The sequence below is a fragment of the Lutra lutra genome, chromosome 13 (assembly GCF_902655055.1).
Source record: "Lutra lutra chromosome 13, mLutLut1.2, whole genome shotgun sequence".
Taxonomy (NCBI): Eukaryota; Metazoa; Chordata; class Mammalia; order Carnivora; family Mustelidae; genus Lutra; species Lutra lutra.
In genome coordinates this window covers 33,197,954-33,213,307 of record NC_062290.1, presented here as the reverse complement: position 1 = coordinate 33,213,307, position 15,354 = coordinate 33,197,954, and the positions used below count along the sequence as shown (strand labels likewise).

General features: G+C 40.3%; 1 protein-coding gene across 1 annotated transcript in view; it reads left to right on the top strand.

The window, feature by feature from the left end:
- GLDC (glycine decarboxylase) overlaps positions 1-15,354 on the top strand; it is a 95,569-nt gene that overhangs the window by 30,451 nt on the left and 49,764 nt on the right. The window contains exons 5-11 of the mRNA XM_047700955.1: positions 1,235-1,312; positions 2,336-2,483; positions 2,988-3,184; positions 5,897-5,993; positions 11,851-11,956; positions 13,761-13,900; positions 14,467-14,547. Coding sequence (XP_047556911.1) covers positions 1,235-1,312; positions 2,336-2,483; positions 2,988-3,184; positions 5,897-5,993; positions 11,851-11,956; positions 13,761-13,900; positions 14,467-14,547 — 847 coding nt within the window. The remainder of the gene's footprint in view (positions 1-1,234; positions 1,313-2,335; positions 2,484-2,987; positions 3,185-5,896; positions 5,994-11,850; positions 11,957-13,760; positions 13,901-14,466; positions 14,548-15,354) is intronic.

The window sequence follows — 15,354 nt, the reverse complement described above, 5'->3', positions numbered from 1 at the left end:
TCCCACCAACAGTGTAAGAGGGTTCCTCTTTCTCTACATGCTTGCCAAGACCTGTTGTTTCCTGTGTTGTTGATTTTAGCCATCTGACAGATGTGAAATGATATCTCATTATAGTTTTGATTTGTATTTCCCTGATGATGAGTGATTTGAGTATCTTTAGTCATCTGGATGTCTTCTTTGGAAAAATGTCTATTCACATCTTCTGCCCATTTTTTAACTGGATTATTTGCTTTTAGGGTGTTGAGTTTTATAAATCCTTTATATATTTTGGATCAGATATGTCATTTGCAAATGTCTTCTCCCAGTAGATTCTTCAGTAGATTGCCTTTTAGTTCTGTTGATTGTTTCCCTTGCTGTGCAGAAGCTTTTTATCTTGATGAAGATCTAGTCATTCATTTCTGCTTTTGTTTCCCTTGCCTCAGTTGACATATCTAATAAGTTGCTTTGGCCAATGTCAAAGACATTCCTGCCTCTGTTCTTCAGGATTGTTGTGGTTTCAGGTCTCGTATGTAGGTCTTTTACTCATTTTGAACTTATTTTTGTGTATGATATAAGAAAGTGGTCCAGTTTCTTTCTTTGACATGTTGCTGTCCAGTTTGAAAGAGAAAGGTTTTTATTTTTTTATTTTATTTTATTTTTTTAAGGATTTTCTTTCTCTATTTGAGAGAGATAAGGAGAGAGCATGAGCAGGGGGAGGGAGTAGATTCTCCACTGTGCAGAAAGCCTAACCATGGAGCTTGATCCCAGGACTCTGGGATCATGACCTGAGCCAAAGGCAGACACTTAACAGACTGAGCCACCCAACTGCCCTGAAAGAAGAAAGGTTTTTAAGGAAGTTACAAACAAAAAAGGGATTACTTAGAGCAATGTCACTTTACTTTGGAGGACAAAAAAGGTCTTATTAGGTGAATTACCACCTCATTGGTGCTTACCAGGAAATTCTAGGCTGACCAATTAAGATTGTATTACTGGGGATGTTTGAAACTATAATCAGGTATGTATTAAGCCCCACTTTGGTGACATGAACCTAGCACAAGTGACTCTATTTTGGGCCTTTGGTTTTCTTTTTAAGAATAGAAATTAGATTTCAGTAGAATTCTGATCAGTAGAATTAATGACCCATTTTTTACATTGCATTTAGAGTTTCCCTAAGTACCACCTTTGCTTTGCGTTCTTAGAAGCCACTTTGATTTCTTTAATGTTCATGTTTGAATGTGATTTTCCTTTTCAACAGACACAACAAGAGGAAGAGATTTTTTGTTGACCCCCGTTGCCACCCACAGACAATAGCTGTCGTCCAGACTCGAGCCAAGTAATTAATTTCAATCATATTTTGAACTTAGGGATAATCTATATCATACTCATCTCTGTTGTTTCTCTCTGTTACTTTCAAATTGATTGGAGGTGAACCAGGTTTACATTGAGGTTGTTCAGTTTTACTTTTCCTCCCACTGTCTTCCTGAGATCTTGCCTCTTAAGTAAAATGTGTCAGAATGGAGAATATAGAAGTGGCTTTAGTTGCCTTTGCTTTATATTGAGTAACCGTGTTGTTTGTTTTCTTTTTTTTTTAAAGAAAATTAAAAATACTAAAATAATTTCAGCAATGTTCTGGAAAGTTTGAAAAGTAGGGGGAAAATGGAATTCTCACACAATTGTTAGAATCTAGGGTATACTACTGCAAACATAGTTTATAGGGAATCTAACTAAAACCTAGGTGTGGTATGATATAGACAAAAACAAGTGTACTATATTAGTTTAGTGCTGTAATCAGATAAACACAGCACAACTATCCCTGGCCAGTGTATTTGTTTGTTTTCTTCTTATAAGAACTGGGCAATATTATATTCCCCAACCCCAAACCACCATCCCTTCAGAAGGGGTGTTCTCATATAGAATTGGAACTGGATGGTTAAGAAAGGTCTTTCTCTTTGTCTTATTGATGGTTTTCCATTCACCTAAAACCGATCCCAGGTGAAAGTGGTGACTGCTGTCTGAAGTTGGGTTCTTTAGTCCTAGGAAGCCATGTTCCTGACCCTTTCAGGAGCAGGTTCTAGCAGGAAAGGAGGAATGGGAGTGGTAAGGGTGGAGGAGAGAAACAGAAGCTAAGCTGTTGGAAGCACTTGAGATGGTGTGTAGCTCTGTTAACAATGAAAGGTCAGGTGTGAGATGGGCACACGCACATGTGTGCGTGTGTGTGTCAGGATGAGGTGGGGTGGGGGACAATGAGGAAGGACATGGAATATAGACACTATATCACTCAAAATAAATTGTAAGGGATTTTTATTTTCTCTTGAAAATCAAAAGCATGATTGCTCTTTGTCTTCTGTCTTTCCAGATACAATGGCGTTCTCATTGAGCTGAAGTTACCCCATGAAATGGACTTCAGTGGAAAAGATGTTAGTGGAGTGCTCTTCCAGTATCCAGACACTGAGGGGAAGGTGGAAGATTTCACAGAGCTTGTGGAGAGGGCTCATCAGACTGGGGTAGGCAAATCTCTCCTTGTGGGGGTCCATGGAGGTATGTCCCAACTTTGAATGAATGATTTTAATGCATCTTAGTTTCTATACCTGTATCGCCTAGAATGTTAAATTCTATCCTTCCTGCCTTTTTTCAAGTTTATTTTGTTCATTAATTCCTGGCACTCGGTAATTTTTTTTTTTTTAAGATTTTATTTATCTAAGAGAGAGAGAGCATGAGGAGGGGGAGGAGCAGGAAGAGAGGGATAAGCAAGCCCCCTGCTGAGTGAGGAGCTCAATGTGGGGCTTGATCCCAGGACCCTGAGATCATGATCTGAGCTGAAGTCAGATGCTTAACCGACTGAGCCACCCAGGTGCCCCTTTGTAAATAGTTTTGAATGAATCCGTGAGTAAATGGAATTCACCAAGTATGAAACAACCCTGTCTGTCTGCTTATACTGAACATAATTTACTACTCTCCAACTGCTCTCAGGGGAAGGTGACAATTAACCACCACTTTCTCCTTTCTAGAGCCTGGCCTGTTGTGCTACTGACCTTTTAGCTCTGTGTATCTTGAGGCCTCCTGGAGAGTTTGGGGTGGATATTGCCCTCGGTAGCTCACAGAGGTTTGGAGTGCCACTGGGCTATGGCGGACCGCATGCGGCCTTTTTTGCTGTTAGAGAAAGCTTGGTGAGGATGATGCCCGGGAGAATGGTGGGGGTAACAAGGTAACGCAGCTCATGTTTCTCCACTTTTTGATTGTGCTTATTGTTTTCCCTGTCTCGTCTGATTACAAAAGTTGTTGATTTTTCTCTGAATTTAATCGGGCCATGCACGGTAATTTACAGCATATTGGTATTGAAGTCATATAAGTTAATTTAATTAGGTTGACAAAAGCATTGAAAGACTGGACATTTTAGGTGTGTTTTATATCTAACCACTTTCATTCTCAAAAGCATTATCATGCGACACAATTAGGTAAAAGACACGCACAGTGAGAGATTACCATGTACACACTGTTATCTACATTATTTCATAGAGGTCTGCTACTTGTTTTTTCTGGTAATTTCTAAACGTACTCTCTCAAGTGCTTCTCATTGATACACCTCCTCAGATTAAGAATTTAGATGAATGTCATGATTATTACTGGGGAAATTTAGCATGCTCTTTTAGACCTTTCACTGAAGTTGGACTTATTAGCCTAAGTGAATAGTCTATATTAGTGAATAATTTGAATTTTTGAAAAGCAGCTTACCACATAATAGCAAGAGGCACCTCACTTTTTAGTGTAAAAATAGTTTCTTCAAGTATTCTTTTTTTTTTTCTTTTAAAGATTTTATTTATTTATTTGACAGAGATCACAAGTAGGCAGAGAGGCAGTCAGAGAGAGAGAGAGAGGGAAGCAGGCTCCCTGCTGAGCAGAGAGCCCGATGCGGGACTCGATTCCAGGACCCTGAGATCATGACCTGAGCCAAAGGCAGCAGCTTAACCCACTGAGCCACCCAGGTGCCCTCTTTTTTTTTTTTTTTTTAAAGATTTTATTTATTTATTTGACAGAGATCACAAGTAGGCAGAGAGGCAGTCAGAGAGAGAGAGGGGGAAGCAGGCTCCCTGCCAAGCAGAGAGCCTGATGCAGGGCTCGATCCAAGGACCCCAAGATCATGACCTGAGCTGAAGGTAGAGGCTCAACCAACCGAACCACCCAGGTGCCCCAGTTTCTTCAACTATTTTTACATTTGCTTCTTTCAGTGATGTATCTTTACCAGGTGAAATGAGGCAGAAAATTTTCTAATTAAAAAGAATTTAATATATTGTTCTATGCTGATTTTTTTTAAAGATTGTATTTATTTGTCTGGGAGAGAGAGCACAAGCAGTGGGAGAGGCAGGCAGAGGGAGAGCAGGCTCCCCATTGAGCAAGGAGCCCGATGTGGGGCTCCATACCAAGACTCTGAGATCATGATCTGAGCTGAAGGCAGATGTCTAACTGACTGAGCCTCCCAGGCATCCCATCTGCTGATTTTTTTTTTTAACATTTAATTTATTTATTTGACAGCACAAGCATGGGGAGCAGCAGGCAGAGGAGGGGAAGAAGCAGACTCCTTGCTCAGTGGGAAGCTTAATGTGGGGTTCTATCTCAGGACCCTGGGATCATCCATGACCTGAGTTAAAGGCAGACACTTAACTGACTGAACCACCCAGGACCTCCTGTCTGCTGATTTTTTTTTTAAATTTTTAATTTTAGTTATTTATTTGACAGAGATAAAGAGAGAACACAAACAGGGGGAGCAGCAGGCAGAGGGAGGAGGAGAAACAGGTTCACCGCTGAGCAAGGAGCCAGATGCGGGGCTTGATCCCAGTACTCTGGGATCATGACCTGAGCTGAAGGCTGACACTTAACAGCTGAGCCACCCAGGTGCCCCATATCTGCTGATTTTTGTATTGAGTTTCTTATCTTTCTGAAAAACGGACCCCAGAGCTTGGTGAAATAAAGGACAGGACTGTTGAATCTTTCTTTTTTTAAAAAATTTTTAAATTAGGTTATTTTTAAGATTTATTTGTTTGTCAGAAAGAGAAGAGAGAAGAGAGCACAAGCAAGGGGAGTGGCAGGCAGAGGGAGAAGCAGGCTCTCCACTAAGCAAGGAGCCCAACTCCAAACTCCATCTCAGGACTCTTTATTAAAGATTTATTTATTTATTTGAGAGAGAGAGAAACATGAGTGGGAGGGACAAAGGGAGAGCAAGAGAGAATCTCAAGCAGACTCTGAGTGAGGAGCCCTACTCAGGGCTCGATCCCACAACCCTAAGATTGTGACCTGAGCGAAAACCAAGAGTCAGTTGCTTAACCAACTGCACTACCCAGATGCCTCTAGCCAAATTCTTAATTATATTAGGAAAGAAGGAAAATTTTTCTTAGAGATAAGTGGTAAGATTATTAATATTCTTTTTTTAAGTTTTTAAAATCCAGGTAACATACAGTGTAATACTAGTTTCAGGTGTACAATTTATTGATTCACCACATTCTTTTTCTTTGTAGCAGTACAGTTGCTTTAGATTCTAGTGCAGAAGTTGATTCCTTTGTCAGATATTTTTTTTTTCTGTGTCTGCCAAGATGCTTAAAGTGAAATTGAATTTTCTCTAAATTTAATTTTAAATTGAATCCTCATTCACCATCATTATATTAGTCTGGGTAATTCCTGGGAAGTTTCCTTTCAAGGTTGCTAGTCTTACTATATATATCTCAGTTCCTCCCTCAGAGTGCATACTAAAAATTATTAGTCCTATTTAAAACAGGATGGCTTAGGAATTGTTTCTTTATGGCCTTGCAGCCAAATACGTTTTCTGGGTTCCTTTCAAGCTGGGAAGGAAAGAAATAGGTCCATTTGTGACCACCCTTGGTGCTATGATCATATGTATTAACTAAGTATTTTATTCTCGGACCAGAGATGCCACTGGGAAAGAAGTGTATCGTCTTGCTCTTCAAACCAGGGAACAACACATCCGGAGAGACAAGGCTACTAGCAACATCTGTACAGCTCAGGTAGATCATATGCCTGCCTTGTGCACTGAATCGTTTACAATCTACAGAAATGAGCTGCTCATGCATTCACTCAATTGTTCTTTCATACGTTTACCACCTACTGGCCAGTGTTTGCATCAGAAATGGTGTGATCTTATTGGTAGAGAAGCCCTGTGGTCTTGTCAGAACCAAAATATAATGTATTTTCCTGGAGCTCTATGTACGAATATACGTGATACTTCAGTGTTTCTAGCGTTCTTGGCCATTGGGCCAGGTCCATTATGGGTGGCATGCGACTGAGCACTTTCCTTAGGGTTGAAATGGAAGCCCTCTAGGAATGTGGTGAGGAAGGCAACATGACTGTGCTTGAGGGGTGATGAAGATTGACTGGTGGTGGTCGTGGGGTACTCTTGTTGGGGACTCAGGATAAACATTCCTGAAAGGATGGAATAAAAGAGGAGTAGCTTCCTAAGTTCCTGATGATTTTGGAAGTTGCCCAGGGTTCATGTCAGAGGGAGTAGTGTTTGAGACCAGGTCAGTTTCTGGGCTTAGGTGGAGGATTCTTCCTGAGCAACCAGTTCATTCTAGATCCATCTTCTCCTTCAGGGTGAGAGAAAGAGCTCTCTTCGACATCTCAGTGGGCAATACAGTGCATTTTTCTCTTAGGGCATTGGCTGAAAGCACCACCACCAGGTTTTAGAAAGACCATCCAGGGGCAGTAGATAATAAGATCTTTTTTTTTTTTTTTAAAACATTTTTTATTTATTTATTTGAGAGAAGAGAGAGACAGTGAGAGAGAGCATGAGCGAGGAGAAGGTCAGAGGGAGAAGCAGACTCCCCATGGAGCTGGGAGCCCGATGCGGGACTCGATCCCGGGACTCCAGGATCATGACCTGAGCTGAAGGCAGTCGCTTAACCAACTGAGCCAGCCAGGCGCCCATAATAAGATCTTATATTTGGTTCTATAGCCTTTGGTCTTTGGACTAGTTTCCTCTGTAGGTTTTGTTGTCTTATTGCCTCAAAAAGGTGGCTGCTGCTTTTTAGTTAGTTAAGAGCCCTTCTGTTATCACAGGAAGGAGCCTGCTGTCAAGAGTTTTTCCTCTGTTGATAACAAATTGAACTTTATGTGATGCTATTACTTTCTGTAGTTTACCCCTCATTTGTTGAATTCCCTGCTTGCATATTTCCCCTTCCTTTGCAACTACTTATTGTTCCTCATTGTTCTGCCCATGTACTTGCAAAAGATACCTGTCTGGTTATAAATGCATTAAGGGGTTTTCTGCTTCAATGTTTGAAATTAATTTTACAGGTGAACTTGGGCTGAACGAAGGTCTCCATCTTTTTCAGCAATTATTAAAATGATGTTTGCCTTGGAAATAGCCCAACTCTGTCTTCTTTGATTTTTTTTTTTTTGAAGATTTTATTTGCTTGTTTGTTTATTTATTTATTTATTTATTTAACAGAGATTGAGAGAGAGAAAGAGACAGTGAGAGAGGGAACACGAGCAGGGGAGTCGGGGAGGGAGAAGCAGGCTTCCTACAGAGCAGGGAGCCTGATGTGAGGCTGGATCTGAGGACCCTGGGGTCATGACCTGAGCAGAAGGCAGATGCTTAACGACTGAGCCACCCAGGTGCCCCTTCTCTGATTTTTTTTTTTTTTTTAAGATTTATTTATTTTTTTTAGGGAAAGAGTTGGTGGGGGGCAAAGGAGTAGAGGGAGACAGGAGAGAGAATCCCAAGCAGACTCCACCACAGTGGGTGTGGAACCTGATGTGCTGCTCAATCCCAGGACCCTGAGGTCACGATCTGAGCTGAAAGCAAGAGTTGGACACTAATTGACTATGCCACCCAGATGCCCCTGTCTTCTCTGATTTTTATCTTCTCATTCTAGAGAGCTTCTAGCTATCCATTGTCTATTTCATTTCATGAATTTCTTTGCATAATTGGTTGCATAAAGCAGTTGCTCATAATTCCAGTGTCATTCTCTATAAGCATGTAATTAATCTTTTTTGTTAGGAGATGACTGATAATCTTTTGAGATGCTCCTTGAACACTATTGCCTTTAACTCCAGCTTTCTGCTTCCTTAGCAACTGTTCTGTGTTCTCGTGACTGCCTCTTTCCTCTTGAGCATAATAGGCTCCATGCTGGAATTGTCTTAATTGTGCACTGTTGGTAGTACAAAGCCTTTTTTTTTTTTTAATCTCTGAAAGTGTGTTATTGAATTCTTTTTAAAAATTCTTTCTATAAACTTGTGATATTTCACAGATATCTGACTTTGCATCATGTCCTGTTCTTTATGTCTTCTTTTTTCTTGGGTTCTACTACCACAAGCAATTTTTTCATTAGCTTTTTCTAAAGTCATTGTGTTAAGGTATAATTTACATTTCATTAACTCTTTCAGTGAGCTATAACTCTTCATAAAATTTGACCATTTAAAGAATACAGTTCAGTGGTTTTTAGTATTTTTGTGAAGTTGTGCAACCATCACTAGCATTTCATTTCTGAACATTGTCATCACCCCAAAAAGAAACCAGTTTATGAAGCAGTCACTCCCCATCCTTCTCCCCTCCCTGCAGCCCCTGAGAACTACTAATCTACTTTCTTCCTATATGTATTTGCCTATTCTGGACATTTCATATAAATGGGATTTTTACAGTATGTGGCCTTTTGTGCCTAGCTTCTTTCACTTAGCATAATGATTTCAAGGTTCATCCATATTGTGGTATGAATCAGTACTTTTTTTTTTTTTTAAAGATTTTATTTATTTATTTGACAGAGAGAAATCACAAGTAGGCAGAGAGGCAGGCAGAGAGAGAGGAGGAAGCAGGCTCCCCGCTGAGCAGAAAGCCCGAAGTGGGGCTCGAACCCAGGACCTGGGATCATGACCTGAGCCGAAGGCAGCGGCTTAACCCACTGAGCCACCCAGGCGCCCCAGTACTTTTTTTTTTTAATGGCTGAATATTGTCCCATTGTATGGACATGCCATGTTTTGTTTATTCATTTATCAAGTGATGGATATTTGGGTTGTTTCCACTTTTAGGTATTTTGAATAAAGCTGCTATGCACATTCACTTACAAGAGTTTATGGGGAAGGGGCGCCTGGGTGGCTCAGTGGGTTGGGGCTCTGCCTTCGGCTCGGGTCATGATCTCGGAGTCCTGGGATCGGGTCCCGCGTCGGGCTCTCTGCTCAGCAGGGAGCCTGCTTCCTCCTGTCTCTCTGCCTGCCTCTCTGCCTGCTTGTGATCTCTCTCTGTCAAATAAATAAATAAAATCTTAAAAAAAAAAAAAGAGTTTATGGGGTCATATGTTTTCAGTTCTCTTAGGTGTATATCCAGGAGTAGAATTACTACACCATTTTATTGACCCACATTGAACTTTTTGAAAAACTTCCAGACTGTTTTCCAAAGGGGTTCACCATTTTTTATTCCCTCCATCAGGGAATATTTTATTTGAGGATTGTAATTTCTCCACATTTTTGCCAATGCTTCTTATTGCCTGTCTTTTCAGTTATAGCCATCCTAGTGAGTGTGAAGTGTTATCTCGTTGTGGTTTTAATATGCATTTCCCTTATAACTAATGATTTTGAGCAACTTTTAATTATGAGTTTTTGATTATACTTTTTTATTACTTTATTTAAGTATACTAGTTAGTTAAGTTTGTCCAGGTTATCCAGGAAATTTGAATTTTCTTGGTCTTTATTTCTTTGAACTTTGGAGTTCTAAAGCCTTTCTAAGATTTCTAAAAATGATTTTATATTTGTTGTCAATTTGTTGGCCAGTCACTTGATACAGTTTCCTCTTTGTGGAAAAGAACCATCTCTACATTATGCAAGATTGTTGTGATAAGAGGATTCCAGAGAATTCTGTGAATATCCGGCCTGAGTTTCTATTCCTCAGAAGTAGTCATAAGCATTCGCATACATAGTGTCATGGGTTGTTTAACTTGCCCTTTCCGTGACTAGAAGGTATTGTAGTGCTTCTATATTTATTTCTAATTGTTATACAGAGTCCACAGAGCTTCTGTACTCTCTTGGGGAATTTTTGTAAGAAAGTCTATTTCTGTGTTCTCAGATGTCTTCTTCTTTTTTTATAGAAAGGGAAAGAGAGGGAGAGGGAGAAAGGGACTCTTAAGCAGGCTCTATGCCCAGTGCATAGTGCAACGTGGGGCTTGATCTCAAAGTCCCAAGATCATTACCTGAGCCAAAATTAAGAGTTACGATGCTTAAGAGTTAAGATACTTAACCAACTGAGCCACCCAGGTGCTCTAAATGTTGTCCTTTCCTTTGCATGTTGTCTTCACTTTCTGGCATCTTTTTTATTTTTATTTTTTTGCTAGAGAGAGAGAGAGAGCACAAGTAGGGGGAGTGACAGGCAGAGAGAGAAGCAGGATCTCCACTGAGCAAGGAGCCAATGTGGAATTCGATTCCCAGGACACTGGGAACATGACCTGAGCTAAAGGCAGATGCTTAACTGACTGAGACAGCCAGGTGTCCCTTTCTGGCAACTTTTGAGAACTATTTCTTGTTTTGCAGTGGTCCCGTGGATTCCTTCTGGCAGCCTCGCTGAGAAAATCATACCTAACAAAATCAATCCAATATTGAATATCATCCAACTTTAAAGCACTATGTTTCTCAGGTTCCCTTCCCACTCCATGGTGATTGGCTGTGAAGATGACCTTGAACTAACTACTGACCTACTTACTACCTTAGGAGAAAAGTCACAAATGGGACTGAAAACTTCAGAGTTTATAGTGCTTACCTAGTAAAATAGGAGTGGCAGTGGGAGAATAGAGTAGGCTGGGCAGGGTAGGAATCTGAGACCTGAGTTGGGACCAGTTTCCTAGGGGGCCGGGATGGTATTGCATGGTTAGAAGATTGCTAATTGGCCGGAACTAGGGCGATAACGCAAATGAGGGATGGGACCAGGAAGAAGAGAAAAGCACGAGGTGGGCCTCCATCAATTTTTGCCACATTGTAACTCCTTTTGGTCTCTTATCCTAGCTATGTTATTTTATCCTCTTCCCTGACTCAACATGCCATCACAGTGGGTCCTTTTCCTTGTTTCCCGTGCAGGACTTCCTCACTGCACATCCTTGAGCTGACTGTGCCCCTTACTCTGAGAAATTCCAGTGCCATTCCTTTCTGTTTTTCATTACACAAAACACAGGCTTCCCTGTAAATGTTTTTGTGAAACCTCAATCCCGTGGTCAAGGGAGATATCTTTGCCCGAGAAAGTGACCTTGCTGTGAGCAGGGAATAGCCAATAGGTGCTGATTTTCTCTTTCTAATGTATGTCCTGCCAGTTCATTGTGGTTTTATTCCCCTGTGTCCTGCATTTTCATTTTCAGTAGTCCTTTTTCACACAATCTCCATTCATCTGTTGTTTGGCTGAAATTCAGCTTCTAGCACTTTATTTACGTTCTCAGGAGAATTGGGTTTTCTGAGTTCTTGTGTATTTGAAAATTACTTGTTGCTTTTATCTTTGAACTGTGAGTATAAAATTCTTAGATCTCACTTTTTTTTCTGACACCTTTATTACTTCATTGTCTTCCTACATGAAATACTACTTCTCAGTGTTTAATGACAGCCCCATTCCCCCCCTTATGGGTGATATGATTATAAAGTTTCATCCTCCTCCTTTATGGTGGTCAAATTTGAAGGTTTAGTGTCATGACTCCAGGGTGTCTTGGATGCTGTGTTTGCCCCTGAGATAGGCAGGTTATAAATGGGCCCCAACTTTCATGGAGAATGCAGGAAATCTGATCATTTTTTTGGTCCCTGTTTTCAATTTGGCATTTCAGGTCAAAATAATATTTCTTCTCACTAATTGTCTTCATCATATTGTTGAGCATGATTCCTTAAATGTTCTTGTTGTTTTAGGCTCTCTTGGCAAACATGGCTGCAATGTTTGCAATCTACCATGGTTCCCATGGGCTGGAGCATATTGCTAGGAGGGTACATAATGCCACTTTGATTTTGTCTGAAGGTGAGTCACTTATCTGTTTAAAAACTTTGGGACATAATAAGACTGATAAACCTGAGTAGGTAAAATAGAAAAATTGTGTCCAATACTGTTTACAAAATTGAAAGTCAAATAAAGTACTTCAACATTTCTGGGACACCTGGGTGGCTCAGTTGGTTAGGCCACTGTCTTTGGCTTGGGTCATGATCCCAGTGTCCTGGGATCGAGTCCCACATCGAGCCTCTTGCTTGGCAGGGAGCCTGCTTCTCTTTCTGCCTCTGCCTGCCACTCTGCCTGCTTGTGCATGGGCGCGCTCTCTCTCTCTCTCGCTCTCTGACAAATAAATAAATAAAATCTTAAAAAAAAAAAACCTATTTCAACATTTCTGATAGACTGGGTGTTAAAAATTTTAATATGGAGATCTCTTACTTGCTCCCCAACCCCATAAACATGAGCGGAATGATCACTCAGAGAAAAATGGGCAAAGGACATTAAGTGTAATTTTATTTTTTAAATTTTTTTAAAAGATTTATTTATTTGATTTTTAGAGAGAGAACCAGGGGGAGGGGCAGAGGGAGAGGGAGAATCTTAAAGCACAGAGCCTGATGCAGGGCTCAATCTCACAACCCTGAGATCACAGTCTGAGCTGAAATAGAGTCAGACACTTAACTATGTCACCCAGGAGCCTAAATGTAATTTTAAAAGAAGGAAATATACAAATAAGTGGCCAATAAGCATAAAACTTCAACCTTACTATTAAGGAACTGTAAATTGAAACAATATCGTTTTCTCCCATTACTTGTAAAGATTAAAAAGAATGCTGATATTGGTATAACTTTTTTTTAAAGATTTTTATTTATTTATTAGAGAGGGAGGGAGAATACAGACAAAGAGAGACGGGAAGAAGCAGATTCTTTGCTGAACAGGGAGTCTGACAACATGGGACTCTATCCTACCACAACCCTAAATCATGACCTGAGCTGAAGGCAGATGCTTAACTGGCTGAGCTACCCGGACACCCATGCTGGTATAACTTTTATGAGGGCATGTAAGCAGTACATTATCAAAAGCTTTAAAAATGTGCCTAAGTTTGAATAAAAAATTCTACTTCTAGAAATTTATCTGAAGGAAGTAATCAAGTAAGGATGTAAAGGATATCCACTGAAGTGTTGTTTATAATATCACAATCTTAGAAACAGCCTTAATGTTCAATAGTAAGTGATTAAACATTAAAAAGATGACTTGGATATTGAGCTATAGAAAAAAAATTCTTTATATATTACAAATGTTTTAAAGTGTAAAGAACTGTATGTGATATCACGCACACACACACACACACACACACACACACACACACACATTCCAATTCTAGAGTAATATACACCAAATTGTAATCAGCAAGTATTTCTGGATGGTGATTATGGTGACTTTTCTTTTTTTAAATATGTATTTATTTTATAATATTCTATAGCATAGTAATAAGCATTTAATTTCTTAAAAAAAAAAAAAAAAAAGCAGCTATCGAAACATTGGCTAAGACCAGGAACAGACTATAGTTAAAATTTACCTCTTGGGTCCCCCGGGTGGCTCAGTCAGTTAAGTATCCTACTCTTGATTTCAGCTCAGGTCATGATCTCAGGATCCTCAGCGCTCAGTGCAGAGTCTGCTGATCCCTCCCCTTCCCTCTGCTTGTGCTCTCTCTCTAAAATAAATAAATAAATAAAATCTTAATTAAAAAAAAAAGTTTACCTCTTTACTTCTCTGTGAAAGGTCAGGGGCTACAGAGCAGATTTCTTTTGGGGACTCATGGCTCTCCTGTCTTGTCTAGGTCTCAAGCGAGCAGGGCATCAACTCCAGCATGACTTGTTCTTTGACACTTTGAAGATTCAGTGTGGCTGCTCAGTGAAAGAGGTCTTGGACCGGGCCGCTCAGCGGCAAATCAATTTTCGGCTCTTTGAGGATGGCACAGTTAAGTAAAACTTACCCATTTTTTAAAACTACTTTAAAATTTCCTGACTTTTCTTATGAAAAATTTTCTTCTTAAAAAAATAAGCATTGGAATTTGGGGCATAATCTATGTTTTTTAAACAATCTTCATTTCCCACTAGGAACATTGTGACTTTTAAATAAAGGATAATTCATTCTTAGCTTTACTGAAGACTTTGTGTTTTCATGTAGGGGACTCTAAGCCACATATTTTCTCATAATACCCTTCACAATATGACTGTTGAAGGTAAAACATGATAAGTGATATAATAAATTAAGGAAAGAAAAGGGTAAGTGAATCTAGTGTCAATAGGGGTGACCTACAGGCACCAGACTGTTAGAGCCTGGAGGTGGCTCCTAAAACTCTAAACTTTGTGAAGCCTCGGACTCATCTAGTCACGGGCCAACTTGGATACAGTGGCACCCAGATATTTTGGAATAACTGAGGGTTTTATCCAGCATCTTCCTCCCTTTGACCTCTCTTGGGGTTTCTCCGCTGGTCTTGGTGTTTAGGGCTGATGTTTGCCTTTTCATTTTCATTTCTATAGCTTGGGATTTCTCTTGATGAAACAGTCAATGAAAAAGATCTGGATGACTTGTTGTGGATCTTTGGCTGTGAGTCATCTGCAGTAAGTAAATTAAGAAGGTGCATTTCTCATAATAACTGAGATGTTGTCAAAGATGACTTGGCCTCTTGTTCCATGTGTGACATTGGGTGGCCTGTTGTTAAAATTATGCCACTGACCATCCCTGACAGCTGGTGGTCACAGCTGTGGGCCCTAGCTAGTACCTTGCAGCCGGGCTACATGGGAGGCTTGTTAATGGTGTTTAATTGAAACTACCCTAATATGGAGAATCATGACATTGGTGTCTTGGTTATGTCAGTTTTGGGAAAATACTCATTCATGTAACATATTTATTGAACACCTAAAACGTGGCAGGTACTGAGGCCCTGAGGATGGTAGTGAATTAGACATGATTCCTGCCCTGACAGAGCTTATAGTCTAATGGGGACTCAGACATGTGAAGGATTAAAATCCAGGTGATATGTCATACTAAGTGATGTCTGAAGATGCTCTGTGAGGAGGAGCTTCTCCTCAAGACTTGGAGAAGTTGTCCTGAGCTGAGCTCTGAATAATGATGAGTGGGAGTTATCCAATCGGAGATGGCACAATTGAAGAACAAGGTGGTTGGGGCCAGAGGTGTTCTGGACACTGGGAAGAGCAACAATAAACACTTAGAGGAGAAAGATTACAATGTGAACTAGGGGCAGTTCATTGTGACTGAGTTGGTTTCTAAAGCAAATGAAATAGCAGGGCCATGTGAGGAGAAAGGAATGAAGATGATAGAGCAGTCAGTAGCTACCTAAACCTGTGGCGAGATGTTAAATCACAACACTCTACAGGACCCGGTGCATAGGAAGCACTCAGTAAACA